This window comes from Eurosta solidaginis, chromosome 3 (genome assembly GCF_040869045.1).
Source record: "Eurosta solidaginis isolate ZX-2024a chromosome 3, ASM4086904v1, whole genome shotgun sequence".
Lineage (NCBI taxonomy): Eukaryota > Metazoa > Arthropoda > Insecta > Diptera > Tephritidae > Eurosta > Eurosta solidaginis.
In genome coordinates, this window is record NC_090321.1 from 166,344,064 (window position 1) to 166,359,775 (window position 15,712).

Here is a 15,712-nt window from a genome sequence, read left to right on the forward strand (position 1 = left end):
AAAGAGTTACCACCTAAAAAACAGTAAAAGATCACTCTTTAAAGACAACAACAAAAAGTGCTATGACGTCACCATTTGAAATATGTTTGAAATTAAGCGAAATCTAATATAAGGGAAAGAAAACAAAAGAAATGATTGTTCGAGCTACACTTTTATTGATATTTTTTGACATTTGTGTAAGAAAATGTAAATATAAACTAAATTTAGGAGAAAATTATAAAAAAAAACTGCACAACGCTCTATCCAATGACAGTTTTTGTGCATAAACAACGGATTATAAAAACACCGGCGAACAATTGCCAGAGGTTAGTGTCCCTTCCTCCACAGTACTAAGGCGCAACGAAATCTTTAAGCCGCTTGCAATTGGCCAGCCGATATCATGTAAGGAGTCGTCAGTATGGACGGCTGGCTTATGTGAAACTCAATGGAAAAGGTTGCAGGCCTTTTAGAATACAGCAGTCATACCTGCTGAGGGATGTCTCCTTATGACTCCTTAACATTATACTCAACGTCAAATATTGTATTGAATTGCCAGAAGTCAATATATCCGAGCATATAGCGGGAACTGACTCACGCAGTTCTACATCCGTCTGATATAAACAATATGAGGAACCTTTTTCACACAGGGTCCGTAAACTCTTTTGTCAACTCACACACTGTGAGCCCCATAATGCGAATACCGTTTCAGGCATTATCAAGAATGGAACGTCTTCAAAATATATTTTGACAACGTGGCTAAATAGGGTGTTTTTGTGTGTGCAGCAGGCAGCAGAGGGGCGAATGCGGAGACAACTCGATGTCTGATGTCATGACGTGCATTTCCTTCTTGTTATTGTTGCTACAGTGCTAGGCTACTGGTTGCGATAACTCTGATGTTGTCATCAATTTCCACTAACAGAAGTCTAAAGAAACTTGCAGTTTCAACAAGGTTGAACCAAAGAGGCATTGGTGTTAAAGGCGTTCGTTTCACATTGCAATTGAAAAAAGGTTGGCGTCATATGGAGACATATTAGATGCATGGCAAATGTCGGGGTTGATTCTGGATAAGTATTGCAGTATCCAGATCGAAGTTGTGCCAGAGTAACTCCCTGGGGATTCTCCTTTCTCAACTTTGTTTCTTTAAGGATAACTCTGAGAGCCTTCTATGATCTTTTATGCTAAAAGCCTGACTTATTATATGGCAGATTCCTTAGTAGTATTTGCGGTTGTGTTTCTGAGCATTCAACAGAAACTATTTGTTCGGCATTTCATTTCTCCTTCATAAGAACACAAATATCACATCGAAAAAATTCATTTTTAAACGTTGAAAAAACCTTCAACGAAAATATGAAGAAAATTAACATTGTGGATAAAACAAGTGTGATATCTTCTGCATATACATACGTCAAAATTACAAATAGAATGGAAGATAGTCGACCGTGTGCTTCGCCATATCTTGTCAAAATGCTGCCAAAACCCTAAAAAGTAGCCATTATGAACATCCTATCAGGTAGTTGACGGATAAGACATCACACTTGTTTTATACACAATGTTCATAACTAAAGAAACTGAAAAAGTTCAAACGCCGGTCATTTGAAAGTAACTTTTTCCCTAAATTAAAACACAAATACACGGATCTTTAGTGATTGGTTCATGCTTTGCTACGCCATATCATTATTTACGTGATAAACAGTATAATTTAGTTACATACCGCAAAGATGATACATTTTTCTAAAGTGGGCGTGGTCGCAAACCGATATCTTTTTCAAACATTTTCCAAAATTTCTATTTCTTATCATAAAGTCAAATTTCGTATATCCATCTTGGCAAAAATTATCAAATATTTTTCATTTTTCGAGATGCAATAATTAGGATAAAAAATTCTTCTATATAGGGAAGGGATATGTATAGTTAGAGATCTTTAGATAATCTATACGAACGAGGGATATCTTGCGATCGATTTTAAGGTTCTTTCTCATTGAGCTAAACCTTACACTTAGTTCAGGGCCCCGAGACAATGCAACACAAGAAGAAAAATTTTCGCTCGGCGATACGATGTAAAATTTGAACGACATTTGGAATGATCGGTTTTTAGGTAAATTCCCAGTGAGATGGAGACTCAAAATTTAAAATGTGCTTCAGACGTCAGTGACAGTTTAACATATATGACAAAAAAGGTGCGCTAGGTGTCGTTATATCAACATTCAAGTTGATATTTTAAAAAAATCTTTTATTTTCGGTTTGAAATATAAAAATTTATTTTTGTTTATTTTTGAGTTTAAATATTTTCCAACTAATTAGAATTTTCTTTTTTGAAGTTATTCAAAAATTTTAAGTTAACACGAAAACTCAATAAAAATTATTTTAAAAATTAAAGTAAAGAATACAAAAGTAGTTAACACTATATTTACTCCCCCTCCAAGAAAATTTGAAACAAACAAATTATTAATTAATATTAAATGTAACCTTTTTTTGTTTTTTGTTGTTTAATGTATTTGTATTTAAATTAGTGTTAATAAGTATGTTTGCTGGTTTAAGTAAATCAATTGAAATATTTTTAATAGTATTTTTGTATTGAATTGTAAATGTTTTATGTTTCTTAGAGATAACTTTAAAAGGTCCTTCATAAGGTGATTCTAAATTAGATTTACGAAGAACAATTTTTGTTGTTATATTCGAACCCGCGATTTACGAAGAACTTTAACAAAAACATACTCACAATTTTCTAATTGTTTAGGAACGAAAAAATTATCTTTGTTATGATGAAAAACTTTAGAACGAACAAGCGAAAAATATTCTCTTATTTTATGAAGAGCGTCATTAGAAAAATCATGTTCTTTATTACTATTTGAAATATTTAATTCACCAGGTATTCTAAGTGTTTGGCCATAAACAAGTTCAGCAGATGAACATTTTAAATCCTCTTTAATAGAAGTTCGTAAACCAAGTAGAATGAATGGTAAAATGTCAGACCAATGAATCGAGTCGTTTGATGTTATAATTGCTGCTTTTAAAGTTCGATGAAATCTCTCTATCATGCCATTTGCTTGGGGATGGTAAGGAGATGTATGAATTTTATGAGAACCTAAAAGTTTAGTTAATTCTGTAAACAATTTTGAGGTGAATTGTGAACCTTGATCTACTGTAATATTTAATGGTATACCAAATCGTGGTATATAATTTTGAATAAAAGTTTTTACTATAGTATTTGTTGAAATATCTTTAATCGGATAAGCTTCAGGCCAACGTGAAAATCTGTCAATAATTGTTAAAATATAACAATTTCCATTTGAAACTGGAAGAGGTCCAACAATATCCATATGAATATGTTCAAAACGGCCTGATGTTATTTGAATTTTTTGGATAGGAGATTTAGTATGTCTTGAAATTTTGGATTTTTGACAATTGATGCAAGATGAAGTCCAATCGTTAATCTCTTTACGCATGTTAGGCCAATAATATTTATTTTGAATTAATTTTCTAGTTGTTCTTATACTTGGATGAGATAATGAGTGAATTTTGTCAAATATAATTCTTCTCATAGAATGTGGAACATAAGGTCGAAAAGGTTGTAGAGAAACATCACACCATATGTTTAAATTAATAACTGGAATATGAATTTCTTTTAAATTATTTTTAGAATTTGGATCAGAAATGGTTTTTTGTAAAAATGTATCAGTTTGCTGTTCTTTATATAAAGTTTCTAAATTTATATCTTGAGTTGAAATTGCATTTATTTCTTGAATACGGGAAAGTGTGTCGGCAAGTATGTTGTCTTTTCCACGTATATATTGAATATCATTTGTAAATTGAGCAATATATTCAAGATGACGTAGTTGACGAGGAGATCTATCTACTTTAGAATTTAGAACATGAATTAAAGGTTTATGATCAGTATAAATTGTAAAAGGTCTACCTTCAAGAAAATGTTTAAAATGTTTAATTGAATTATAAATTGCCAAAAGTTCACGATCAAATGTTGAATATTTAGTTTCTGTTGTAGTTAATTTTCTTGAAAAATAAGCTAAGGGTTCTAGTATATTATTGCTAGTTTGTTGAAGAACTGCTCCAATAGCAACATTTGATGCATCTACTGCTAATGATAAAGTACCATTTTTGTCGAAATGTGTAAGTAAAGTATTTTTAGCAAAAAGTGTTTTAACATTTTCGAAAGCTGTTGTGGTTTCATTGGCCAATTTAATTGTTTGAGTTTGTTTTTAATTGCATGTGTTAACATTTCATGCAGAGAACTAAGTTCTGTTGCTAACATTTTAATATATCTGTGATAGTAATTTATCATACCTAAAAATTTTTGTAATTTATTTATAGAAATTGGTTTTTCAAAATTTGTTATAATTTGTTATGATTTGTTATAATTTGTTATGATTTCAATTCTATCTAAAGATGGTTTAATACCTTCGCCTGAAATTTTGTAACTTAAAAAATTTAATTTATTTACACCGAGAGTACATTTTGAAGGTTTGATATTTAAATTATATTCTTCAAGTCTTTTGAAAACTGATTTTAAATGATTTATATGTTGATCTTCATTATCACTGGCAATAAGAATGTCATCAATTTATGTAAATACAAAATCGAAATCAGAAAATACTTCATTAATAAAGCGTTGGAAAGTTTGAGCACTATTTCGTAAACCGAAAGGCATTCTTACGAATTCAAACATTCCAAAAGGGGTAGTTATTGCAGTTTTATGAATGTCTTCTTCTGCCATTGGAATTTGGTGGTAAGCACGCACAAGATCAATTTTGGAAAAAAATTGTTTGCTTTTTAAATCAATTGTTAAATCGTGAATATGTGGTAAAGGATACCGATCTGGTGTAGTAATAAAATTAAGTCTTCGATAGTCTCCGCAAGGTCTCCAATCATTTGGTTCTTTTTTAGGAACGAGATGAAGTGGAGATGCAATAGGAGAATTTGAGGGTCTGCATATAGCCGTTTTAACTAAAAATTCAAATTCAGCTTTAGCAATTTTAAGTTTGATTGGATCAAGACGTCTGGGTTTCGAAAATGGTACCTTTTGTTTCTATCCTGTGAACCGTATGGTGTTTAACTTTTTTAGTATAATCTGGTTCACAGGTAATAGATGGAAATTCATTAAGTAATTTTGAAAACTTATTTTCGACAATAGGAATTTTGAGTGAGAAAATATCAGAAAATCCAGAAGATCCAGCAACTTTAATTTTTGTAGTAGAATCCATTATTTCTTTATTTTTAATATTGACAATAATTCCGAATTTTTCTAAAAAGTTTGCTCCTAAAATTGGTGTATCAATGTTCGCAATAATGAATGGAAATTCGAGTTTCTCTTATAAATTTTAAATTTAGAAAAAGGAATAACTGATACAACTGCGCCGGTATCGATAAGAAAATTAAGTTTATTGAATTTATCAAATATGAATAGGCGACGAGTAGGTTTAATAATAGTTCCATTATCCGTCACCGTCATAATGGATCGTTTCAGTTTAAATTTTGTTCGCAATTTGAATTATGATTTTGATTGAAATTGCATGGGGGTATACATTTAAGAGCGTTATTCTTAAATTTTTTGTGATACCAACAATTGTTTGTGAATTAAATTTACGATTGTTTGAAAAATTTCTTGATCTTGAAAAATTTCGAGATTTAGATTTATTTCTATCTTTAGATCTTGAACGGATTTGTAATTGATTAATATCATTAGAAATTTTATTTAAATTTTGATAAATAGCCGTAGTTAATTCAGTTAAATTTTTAACGCATTGTTCTAAAATATTATTATTTATACTTGAGATTACAGGAGATTTGCAAGAATTAGGTTTATTGATTAAATCAAAAAGTTTGTCAGCTAAAATAATAATTTCATCTCTGTTTTGATTATTATTGGAAGTCAAATGAATTTGTATTTCTTGTGGTAATTTACGAATCCACAATTTAAAGAGTAATTCTTGGCTAACTATGGAGTCAGAACCTATAAGTGATTTCATAAATCTGAATAATTCAGATGGTGAACGATTACCAAGTTCAGTTTTTGAAAATAATTGTTCTAATCGTTTTTCTTCGCTAAGAGAAAATCTTTCACATAGAATTTTTTTGATTGTATCATATTTATTAAAAAGAGGAGGAGGGTTAATAACATCTAAAATTTTAGATATAGTATCTCGTTGAAGAGTAATTAGAACATTTTGAAATTTTAAATTATCATCATTGATATTGTTAATTTCAAATTGTCCTTCAACAAGCAAAAACCAGGCATCGGGAGATTCTTGCCAAAATTGTGGTAATTTAATAGATTTAGTAGAAGAAATATTTGTAAAGTTATCTTGTGTTGAAGTATCTTGTGTTATATTAGAGATGTTGTTTTGTGTTGTACTAATGTTAGAATTTTGAGTTGTATTGTGAGTCATTGTGTTATTTGAATAGTTGTTGTTTTGATTTTCCGAATTTGTAAACTTACGGGTTCGTATTTGTGAACGTAGAACCATATGAAAAAAAAGGGAGTTAACAATTTAAATAAAATATTTAATTTTATATAAAAAATAAGTAAATTTAAATAATTTATATTAAAATTGTTAAAATATAAAAAATAATCTTAAAATAAATTTGAAAGTTTAAAAGGTTTACAATTTTAATTTAAATTATAATTGGAAAATTTTTAATATGATATTAAAATAAAAATTATACTTACATAAAATTAAATTAGTAAAAAAAATATTAAAATTAATAAGTAGTTGATTGATGATTGTAAAGCGAATCAATTGCGTTTTTTGACGTGATGACAATTAAATACATCGTTGTTGCTGTTTATGCAATGGTTTTATTATGCAATGGCTTTGTAATTAGTGAAGAGGACGTTAAGGTTACGAATGATTCCAACAAATGGTATACAAAATGACGATGTTTCGTTGAATATTAAAGACAGTAAATGATGTGCGTAAGTCGACTTCAAACATTTTCGCATATTCTTTCACTTCTTCAATGCCAAGAGTATATGTTGATTTAAATATCAGATAGGAAGTGAAAATATTTTGCCAATGGGTCAGTAGTTCTTTAAAATTACTTTAAGCTTCTTAGTTTTGTTATTAATAAACACGATTTTCGTTTAGGTACACAATTTTTTGGTATCTTTTATTAAAATTAAGCGGCAGTTTAATTTAAATTCATTGATTTTTGCATTGAATAATTCTTGTAAATATTAAATCTATTTTATTTTATTTTCTAGTATATTAATTTAAAAATCACATATTTGTTTGTTAGAGCTTTTTGTCATAGCACTGATGTATTGTGATGATGGTGTTTTTACTTGACCCATCAGACGTAATATATATGTATATCCAATTAAGTTATTTCTTCAGAAGTTGGTTCAGGTAACTAAAACAAATTTTCTTTGATAGCACGTCACTTAGTTGCACTTTTATTTGCGGTATTTTATAGGTTAGTTTTGCGATACGTAAAGCGTCATATTTAGTAATTGTTTCAAATAAAGATATAGGTCCGTTGGTAGGATCGCCAGTATATATATCAACATTCAAGTTGATATTTTAAAAAAATCGTTTATTTTCGGTTTGAAATATAAAAATTTATTTTTGTTTATTTTTGAGTTTAAATATTTTCCAACTAATTAGAATTTTCTTTTTTGAAGTTATTCAAAAATTTTAAGTTAACACGAAAACTCAATAAAAATTATTTTAAAAATTAAAATAAAGAATACAAAGTAGTTAACACTATAGTCGTACAGGTTAGATATTAATAAAATCTTGCGGGTCAGAAGAAATAACGCGATCAATTTTTGTGAGACTTCCGATTGAGCTAGAAACTTAATACCTCATAAATAGTTGAGAGCCAGATGACAGTACATAAATTTATTTTTCGATCGGTTTTTATGTAACATGCGGCTAGAGAACTGACATGAAATTTTAGGCGTATTTAGATGCCAAACGGGCTGCAATACCTAAGACAAAAAGCAAGCACATGATCCTAGAGACTTACAAGCACTAAGTATTTTTTTGTTCCTTGCAAATGGAACATATTAACACAATTTCAGCGCAAGTACGCTTCCTCTACATGATTACCGAACACATTAGACAGCAGTTCTTAGCCCTTCACGAGCTTAGACATATGGCTAAGGTATTGCTACGATAAATTAGCGGCACAGTCAAGGAGCACTTTGTCATGTCATTCAATCTCTTGGGGAAACAAAGAGTCATAGCTAACTTTGGTTTGGCTTCTCCGAGACGACCTGACTCTTTCTGTCATGCAGCAACTTTGGAAGTATGGGAGTCCTTTTGGCATACTATAGAACTTCATTTTTTGTCAATGCGGCTAGCCTGCCTTACGGCCCTGGTTCTGACGACTGACGACCTGAAATCCCGCCGTCTGGCTGTGGAGCAGAATGATGTAGGTGCAAGCTCCTAATCACTACATAGTCGGGCGCTATGGAGCTCGAAAAGGCCTTCAAACCAACGTCAAGTTGCCTACCCCAGTGAGGGCACTCATTAGATCAGTCAGAACACACTCAATTTCGTTTATTAAAGAGTTCGATGGTTTTCGTAATTGTTGTATGTTTAATTACAGATAAATGGCTGAAGCGATAAGCGCGCCCGGCACTATGGAGATGACTTTAAAGGAAAGTGGTATCATCGATATGACTCCAGCCAGTTTATTGCAACACAATGCCTTGATCAAACATTCACATGCGCTGCATAACATTAAGGAGTGCAGGGCAGAAGAACAACCAGTTGCATTAGACACCACAACGCGCTCAAATAGTACCCCGCCAACGAATTATTTCACAACTACACCCACACCAACACCAACACCGCCCGCTTTGGCTACATTTCGATGTGATCGTTGTGATAATTTTGAAACAGCCTCAAGAGCTTCGCTCTTACTACATGTCGTCCAATGTTTATCGAATCATGCACGACTAAAAACCGAAGAACCAGAATTAGAGAATTTGAGCGTTGGTGGAACGATACCACGTTCAGACCACAATACTGCTAATAGTAATGACGTTACCAAATTGGTTCCGGATACGGCAACACCAAATAATGTGCCTACAAATATGTCAGTTATCACAAGCAATGGAAATGCAAGTAGTCCAACGGCGTCATCATCTTCGTCGTCATCCTCCCGCAAAGTCTTCGAATGCGATGTTTGTAATATGAAATTTTCAAACGGCGCCAATATGCGACGACACAAAATGCGTCATACCGGGGTTAAACCTTACGAATGTCGCGTTTGCCAAAAAAGGTTTACAGTTTTCTAATTATCGAGAATATAAATCTTGAAACTATTTTTATAGATTTTTCCGTAAAGACCATTTGGCGGAACATTTTACAACGCACACGAAAACTCTTCCATACCATTGTCCGATATGCAATCGTGGTTTCCAGCGACAGATTGCTATGCGCGCCCATTTCCAAAACGAACATGTTGGACAACACGATCTCGTTAAAACCTGTCCACTGTGCAGTTATCGAGCAGGTTCGATGAAATCTTTACGAATACACTTTTTTAATAGGTGCGCTTAGAAACTTTTCGTAATAATTTTTTTTATAAAAAATTTATTATTTATTTTTGTATGACTTTCATAGACATGGCATAGATTTGGACAACCCTGGACCGGGTGGTTCGTCATCTTTGCTGCTCGCTTTAGAATCGCAGGCATCACAGGTAGCTGCTGCTGCAGCCGCTGCAGGGTTCGTGCCGGGTTTGAATGCGGTAGCCGCTGCTGCTGTTGCTGCCAGCCAGAACGCCAACTCTAACATGACGACAACACATCAGAGTGATAGCGGTGAATCGATGCGTTCATTAGAGAATGCCACACCGCCTATGCATTTTTTGACGCCACATGTGGAAATCTCAACGCTTTCGGATAACGGCACCGATTTGTTCAATGTAACATGGAATGCGTTACTAAATTCCAAATTGGGCAAATCCACTGATGCGGCATTTTTGTGTGCATTTGATTTGCAGGGAAATGCCAATACATCAACCGGGGGAGTGGATCTGATGGACCAGAAGAATTGCGGTCGAGGGGAACGTGATACAATTGCCGAAAGTAAGTCACCAGGGCCACCACCACCTCAGGAACATCCGATGGATTGTAATACCAAATCGTTGCCTTCAAGCACCAGTCATTTGCAATTCAATGCTTGCGCCTCACCAAAAACTCATCATCACGAGAACCACCACATCACACCATCGATCAGTTTGATACCAATCAAGCAGGCGAGTGTAATGCAAATATTTATTATTGGCTTTCATACGATTAACGTTGTATTCACACAAAACCTACATACATATGTATATGTAAATGTTTCCCATTTTTTGTGTGTTGTTTCTTCTTTGGCTTTTATTTTTCCACTATAGGAACCAGTTGGTGAGGATCTATCAACAGACTCAAACAAATGTGGTCAAAAAATCAGTCCATTAACGCCAGCCGAGCAAATAAATGGCGGTGGCGATAGCAGTGAATTGGAATTCTCATCGCCAAACAACAGATTAACTTCATTGATCAAGGTTTGTATTGTACTTTTAATTTAACTCGTATCCGTAGCATTTTCACTATTTATCCATTTTTCTTCTTATTATTTTCTACCTCTAATTCCATTGGTGGCCACCGTGGTGTGATGGTAGCGTGCTCCGCCTATCACACCGTATGCCCTGGGTTCAACTCCCGGGCAAAGCAACATCAAAATTTTAGAAATAAGATTTTTCAATTAGAAGAAAATTTTTCTAAGCGGGGTCGCCCCTCGGCAGTGTCTGGCAAGCGCTCCGATTGTATTTCTGCCATGAAAAGCTCTCAGTGAAAAGTCATCTGCCTTGCAGATGCCGTTCGGAGTCGGCATAAAATATGTAGGTCCCGTCCGGCCAATTTGTAGGGAAAAATCAAGAGGAGCACGACGCAAATTGGAAGAGAAGCTCGGCCTTAGATCTCTTCGGAGGTTATCGCGCCTTACATTTTTTTTTTTTTTTTTTTTTAAACCCATTTCCACTCCCACTATCATTCCTGCTCCCACATCCTCTTTTCTCCCACTTATACTCCAAGCCTAACTCCCACTACCACTTCCTCTATTTCTCCCACCCCGACTTCGCCATGCATCGAATTTGTATACCAAATATTGAATACCTGCTTCACCTGACTGACTGATTTAAATATCTTTGTTTAAAAAACCACTTCGAAACTACATGAAACTAACGCAGGTACAATTTTAAAAATCGCTTTTTTATACTCAGCGTGCTTTGCACACAGAGTATGTTAACTTTGAAGAGGATAACGGTTGGTTGTACAAATATAAATGAATCGAGATAGGTATAGACTTCCAAATATCAAAATTATCCGTATCGAAAAATAAATTTGAATAAGCCATGTCCGTTCGTCTGTCCGTCCGTTAACACGATAACTTCCCAGTCGGGAATTTTGCTAACCACAAATAGTTTTAAAGTTCACTACCTCCACCCAGTGCAGTTTGAAAAGCTGACTACTTTATATGAAACGTTCTGACTATTTTTACATGGTAGAAGGTAGTCAACTGTGCTTTCTTCTACATGACTTCCAGCTGACTACAACTTTTTAGGGTCAATTAAAAGTTAACTATTTGGGGAAAATCTTTCGTTCGTTTTTTATACCTTTCATGAACATGAAATGGTATATTAACTTTGGTTCGATGTTTGTAACGTTGAGAAATATAGAAGATAGACTCACCATTAAGTATACCGAATTGATCAGAGCGACGAACTGAGTTGATATAGCCATGTCCGTCTGTCCGTCCGTCCGTCCGTCTGTCTGTTTGAACGCAACCTAGTCCCTCAAATTTTGAGATATCTCAAAGAAATTTGGCACAAGGATGTACTTTTGTATTATATTAGACATTTTTCGGATCGGGTAGGATCGGACCACCATAACATATATCTCCCATACAACCGATCGTTCAGATAAGACGATTTTGTCATTCCTGCCGCAATTTAGAAAGTATAAACGTGAAACTTGGTGATATATATTCTAATATATCATAGAAGATATCCTGAAAAAATCACTTTGATCGAAGCTATATATATATATATATGTTAGCTGGTCAATTGTATTTAATATTATGTAAATAAATAGGCTATTTTTGACCACAAATTTGCTTTAGTGCAAAGTAAATGAAAACTCCACTATTTCGGCTCAACGTTTCGCTAAGCACCTTAGCTTCTTCAGGAGCGAAAACTGAATTTACATATTTTATTAAGCAATTTTTAGCACAAACAACAACAATGAAAACATGAAAATAAAATTTAAAATTAGGTACAACGATGAAAATTTGTTGGATACAATTATTAACACTTACATATTTAAAGCATGTGTAGCACTAGCTACATCAAGGCGTCAAAATTATAAGATTTTTTACTACAAATTTTATACATTGTGCAATGTATAGTAAAAAAGTTAAATTAAATAGATAAATAATTGTAGTACTTGATGTTGGCAGTTTGTTAGTACGTAGGCATATATGTACAAAAAAGAGAAAACGTAAATGATGGATTATAAGCATAACAGGTATCCAGCGGAGATGTCAGCTGTGTCGTCTTTTCTGTTGACAGTCTTGTTTCTCATTTGCATTATACGTAGGCTTTCTGTTGTGAATCGCACTTTATCCCTCGTTTCTTTATCCAATATTTTCGCATTGCACAGATCAGCTGAATGTCCGCTTTCGCTAGCGTGCTGAGAGAGAGCTGTTTTGTTTTTCTTTTTGTAATTGTCCGCCTCATGCTCTTTGAGCCGAACACCTAAGGTACGTTTAGTTGTACCCATGGTTCAACTATATACAGGTTGGCTCATCTGTAAAGCAACAAAATATGTCTGTTCAAATTGTCAAAATATGTGTATTGGTGTTGGTGCGAATGGTATGGAATGGAAACATAAAACTTAGCAGTTTTTGTATGTGTAAGTAAAATGTTGCCAATGTGTTGGTTTCATTTTGAGTTTGCCATCTCCTTTTGACAATCCCTTCGACCATGCAATGACATAAACAAAATCAGCTGATGAGATGAGCCAACTTGTACATAATTGAACCATGAGTTGTACCTATATATATTTTGTTACATTTTTCTTTATCATTTCCTTTGCATCCTATTTGGTAAACGATATTGTTTTGTTGTAAATGTGGGATAGGGCTTTTTGTTTTCGTGAACACGCTTTGCAGAGTGCGATTCGATTTGTAAGCCAAGCATAGGTTGTTGTTGTTGTGTGTTATTTCAGAGCCGAAGTTCTCTGTTAGTTTCGGTATATAAGTTACGCTGAAAAACTTTTTTGGCTGGTTTGCAGTGTTTGTTGTTGGGATTTTGGTAGTTCTATTCTCTATTTGCGCTACCTTTTGTTGGATTATATTTTGTACTAGGGTGTGCGGATAATTATTGTTTTTTAAAATATTCCGGATTTTATTTAGATTAGTGTTCCAAAATTGCTTGTGGCTGATACTAAGTACTTTATTTACGATATTCGACGCGGTATTCACCTTGTATTTGAAGGGTTGGGCTGGCAAAAAGTTGATAAGGCGTCCCGAAGATGTAGGTTTAGCATACCAATCTAGTACTAATTATCTGTCCATTCTGTGGATACGTGTATCTAGGAAAGGAATGTTACCGTCCCGCTCGATTTCAAAAGTGAATTTTAATTTGTTATGTTATTTGTTTAGCGTGTTTAATATGGTGTCTAAATCTTTTCTTTTTATGACGGCAAAGATGTCATCCACGTATTTAATCAGCAGTTGTATGCCAATGTTGAACTTTTGTTTCAGCTCCGATGTAGTGTCATTTAATACATCGTCCATGACTATATCGGCTATCGTAGGAGAGAGCGGGTTACCCATGGGCATTCCAAACGTTTGAGTATAAAGTTTATCGTTGTACATGAAATAATTATTGTCTTTTAGACAAAAATCTAATATTTCTTTGAATTTTTGCTTTGGTATGTTTGTTGCTTTCTCAATTTTATCCCACTTTTTGGCGATTATTTTTGAGGCTAGCAGTGTCGGAATATTAGTAAAAAGCGAGACAACATCAAAGGAAACCAGTAGGTCATCAGCCCCTACTTCTATGTCTTTCAGCCTCTCTTTTAGGTCATGCGCATTTTTGATGTTGTACTCCTCAGATACCAATGTCTGAATGATGTCTCCAACGTATTTCGACAATTTGTAGCAAGGGACATATGTAGAGAATACTATGGGACGAAACGGTAGATCTGGCTTATGAGTTTTTGGCAATCGGTAGAGTCTGGGGGCAATCGCTGATGAGCATGCTAGACGTTGTTTTTCGCGCATGTTAATTATTTTGTTCTTGTATAAGTCGTCGACCAGTTTGTTGTTTTTTCGTTGGAGCTCGTTTGTAGGATCCTTTCTTAGTGTTTTGTAGGTATTTTTGTCTTCCAGTATCCTATCCATCTTGTCTGTGTATTCGTCCTTATACAGTACCACTGTTTTATTTCCCTTGTCCGCGTCAGTGACTATGATGTTTTTGTGCATATTTAAGAACTGTTTTGTTTTATTAAAAGCTTCCAATATGCATCTTTCCGTGGGATTGAGCCTTCTTCCCCGTTTGAAATGTAAAATACGATTACTAAGCTTGTTTCTTGCTATGTCTCTGTTCTTGTCGTCGTCTAAACTTTGTATTATTTGCTCCATTTCCGCAATTATTGTTGTAGGTTTGAGATTTGTTGTTGTTGTTGGTATAGTGAACTTCCTTCCAAGTGAAAGGAACCATTTTACCTCGTACGGAAAAACTACATCATTAATTAATATTAACATGCGCGAAAAACAACGTCTAGCATGCTCATCAGCGATTGCCCCCAGACTCTACGGATTGCCAAAAACTCATAAGCCAGATCTACCGTTTCGTCCCATAGTATCCTCTACAAATGTCTCTTGCTACAAATTGTCGAAATACGTTGGAGACATCATTCAGACATTGGTATCTGAGGAGTACAACATCAAAAATGCGCATGACCTAAAAGAGAGGCTGAAAGACATAGAAGTAGGGGCTGATGACCTACTGGTTTCTTTTGATGTTGTCTCGCTTTTTACTAATATTCCGACACTGCTAGCCTAAAAAATAATCACCAAAAAGTGGGATAAAATTGAGAAAGCAACAAACATACCAAAGCAAAAATTCAAAGAAATATTTGATTTTTGTCTAAAACACAATAATTATTTCATGTACAACGATAAACTTTATACTCAAACGTTTTGAATGCCCATGGGTAACCCGCTCTCTCCTACGATAGCCGATATAGTCATGGACGATGTATTAAATGACACTACATCGGAGCTGAAACAAAAGTTCAACATTGGCATACAACTGCTGATTAAATACGTGGATGACATCTTTGCCGTCATAAAAAGAAAAGATTTAGACACCATATTAAACACGCTAAACAAATAACATAACAAATTAAAATTCACTTTTGAAATCGAGCGGGACGGTAACATTCCTTTCCTAGATACACGTATCCACAGAATGGACAGATAATTAGTACTAGATTGGTATGCTAAACCTACATCTTCGGGACGCCTTATCAACTTTTTGCCAGCCCAACCCTTCAAATACAAGGTGAATACCGCGACGAATATCGTAAATAAAGTACTTAGTATCAGCCACAAGCAGTTTTGGAACACTAATCTAAATAAAATCCGAAATATTTTAAAAAACAATAATTATCCGCACACCCTAGTACAAAATATAATCCAACAAAAGG

At 34.0% G+C, this 15,712-nt stretch overlaps 1 protein-coding gene across 16 annotated transcripts in view; it reads left to right on the forward strand.

The window, feature by feature from the left end:
* LOC137244578 (zinc finger protein ztf-16) overlaps window positions 1-15,712 on the forward strand; it is an 85,859-nt gene that overhangs the window by 55,026 nt on the left and 15,121 nt on the right. For 14 of the 16 annotated variants that reach the window (XM_067773776.1, XM_067773778.1, XM_067773765.1 and 11 more), the window contains 4 exons: window positions 8,551-9,228; window positions 9,281-9,499; window positions 9,573-10,215; window positions 10,351-10,500. In XM_067773776.1, coding sequence (XP_067629877.1) covers window positions 8,555-9,228; window positions 9,281-9,499; window positions 9,573-10,215; window positions 10,351-10,500 — 1,686 coding nt within the window. In that variant the 5' untranslated portion in view covers window positions 8,551-8,554. The remainder of the gene's footprint in view (window positions 1-8,550; window positions 9,229-9,280; window positions 9,500-9,572; window positions 10,216-10,350; window positions 10,501-15,712) is intronic. The other 2 variants (XM_067773780.1, XM_067773779.1) reach the window with 2 other exon arrangements.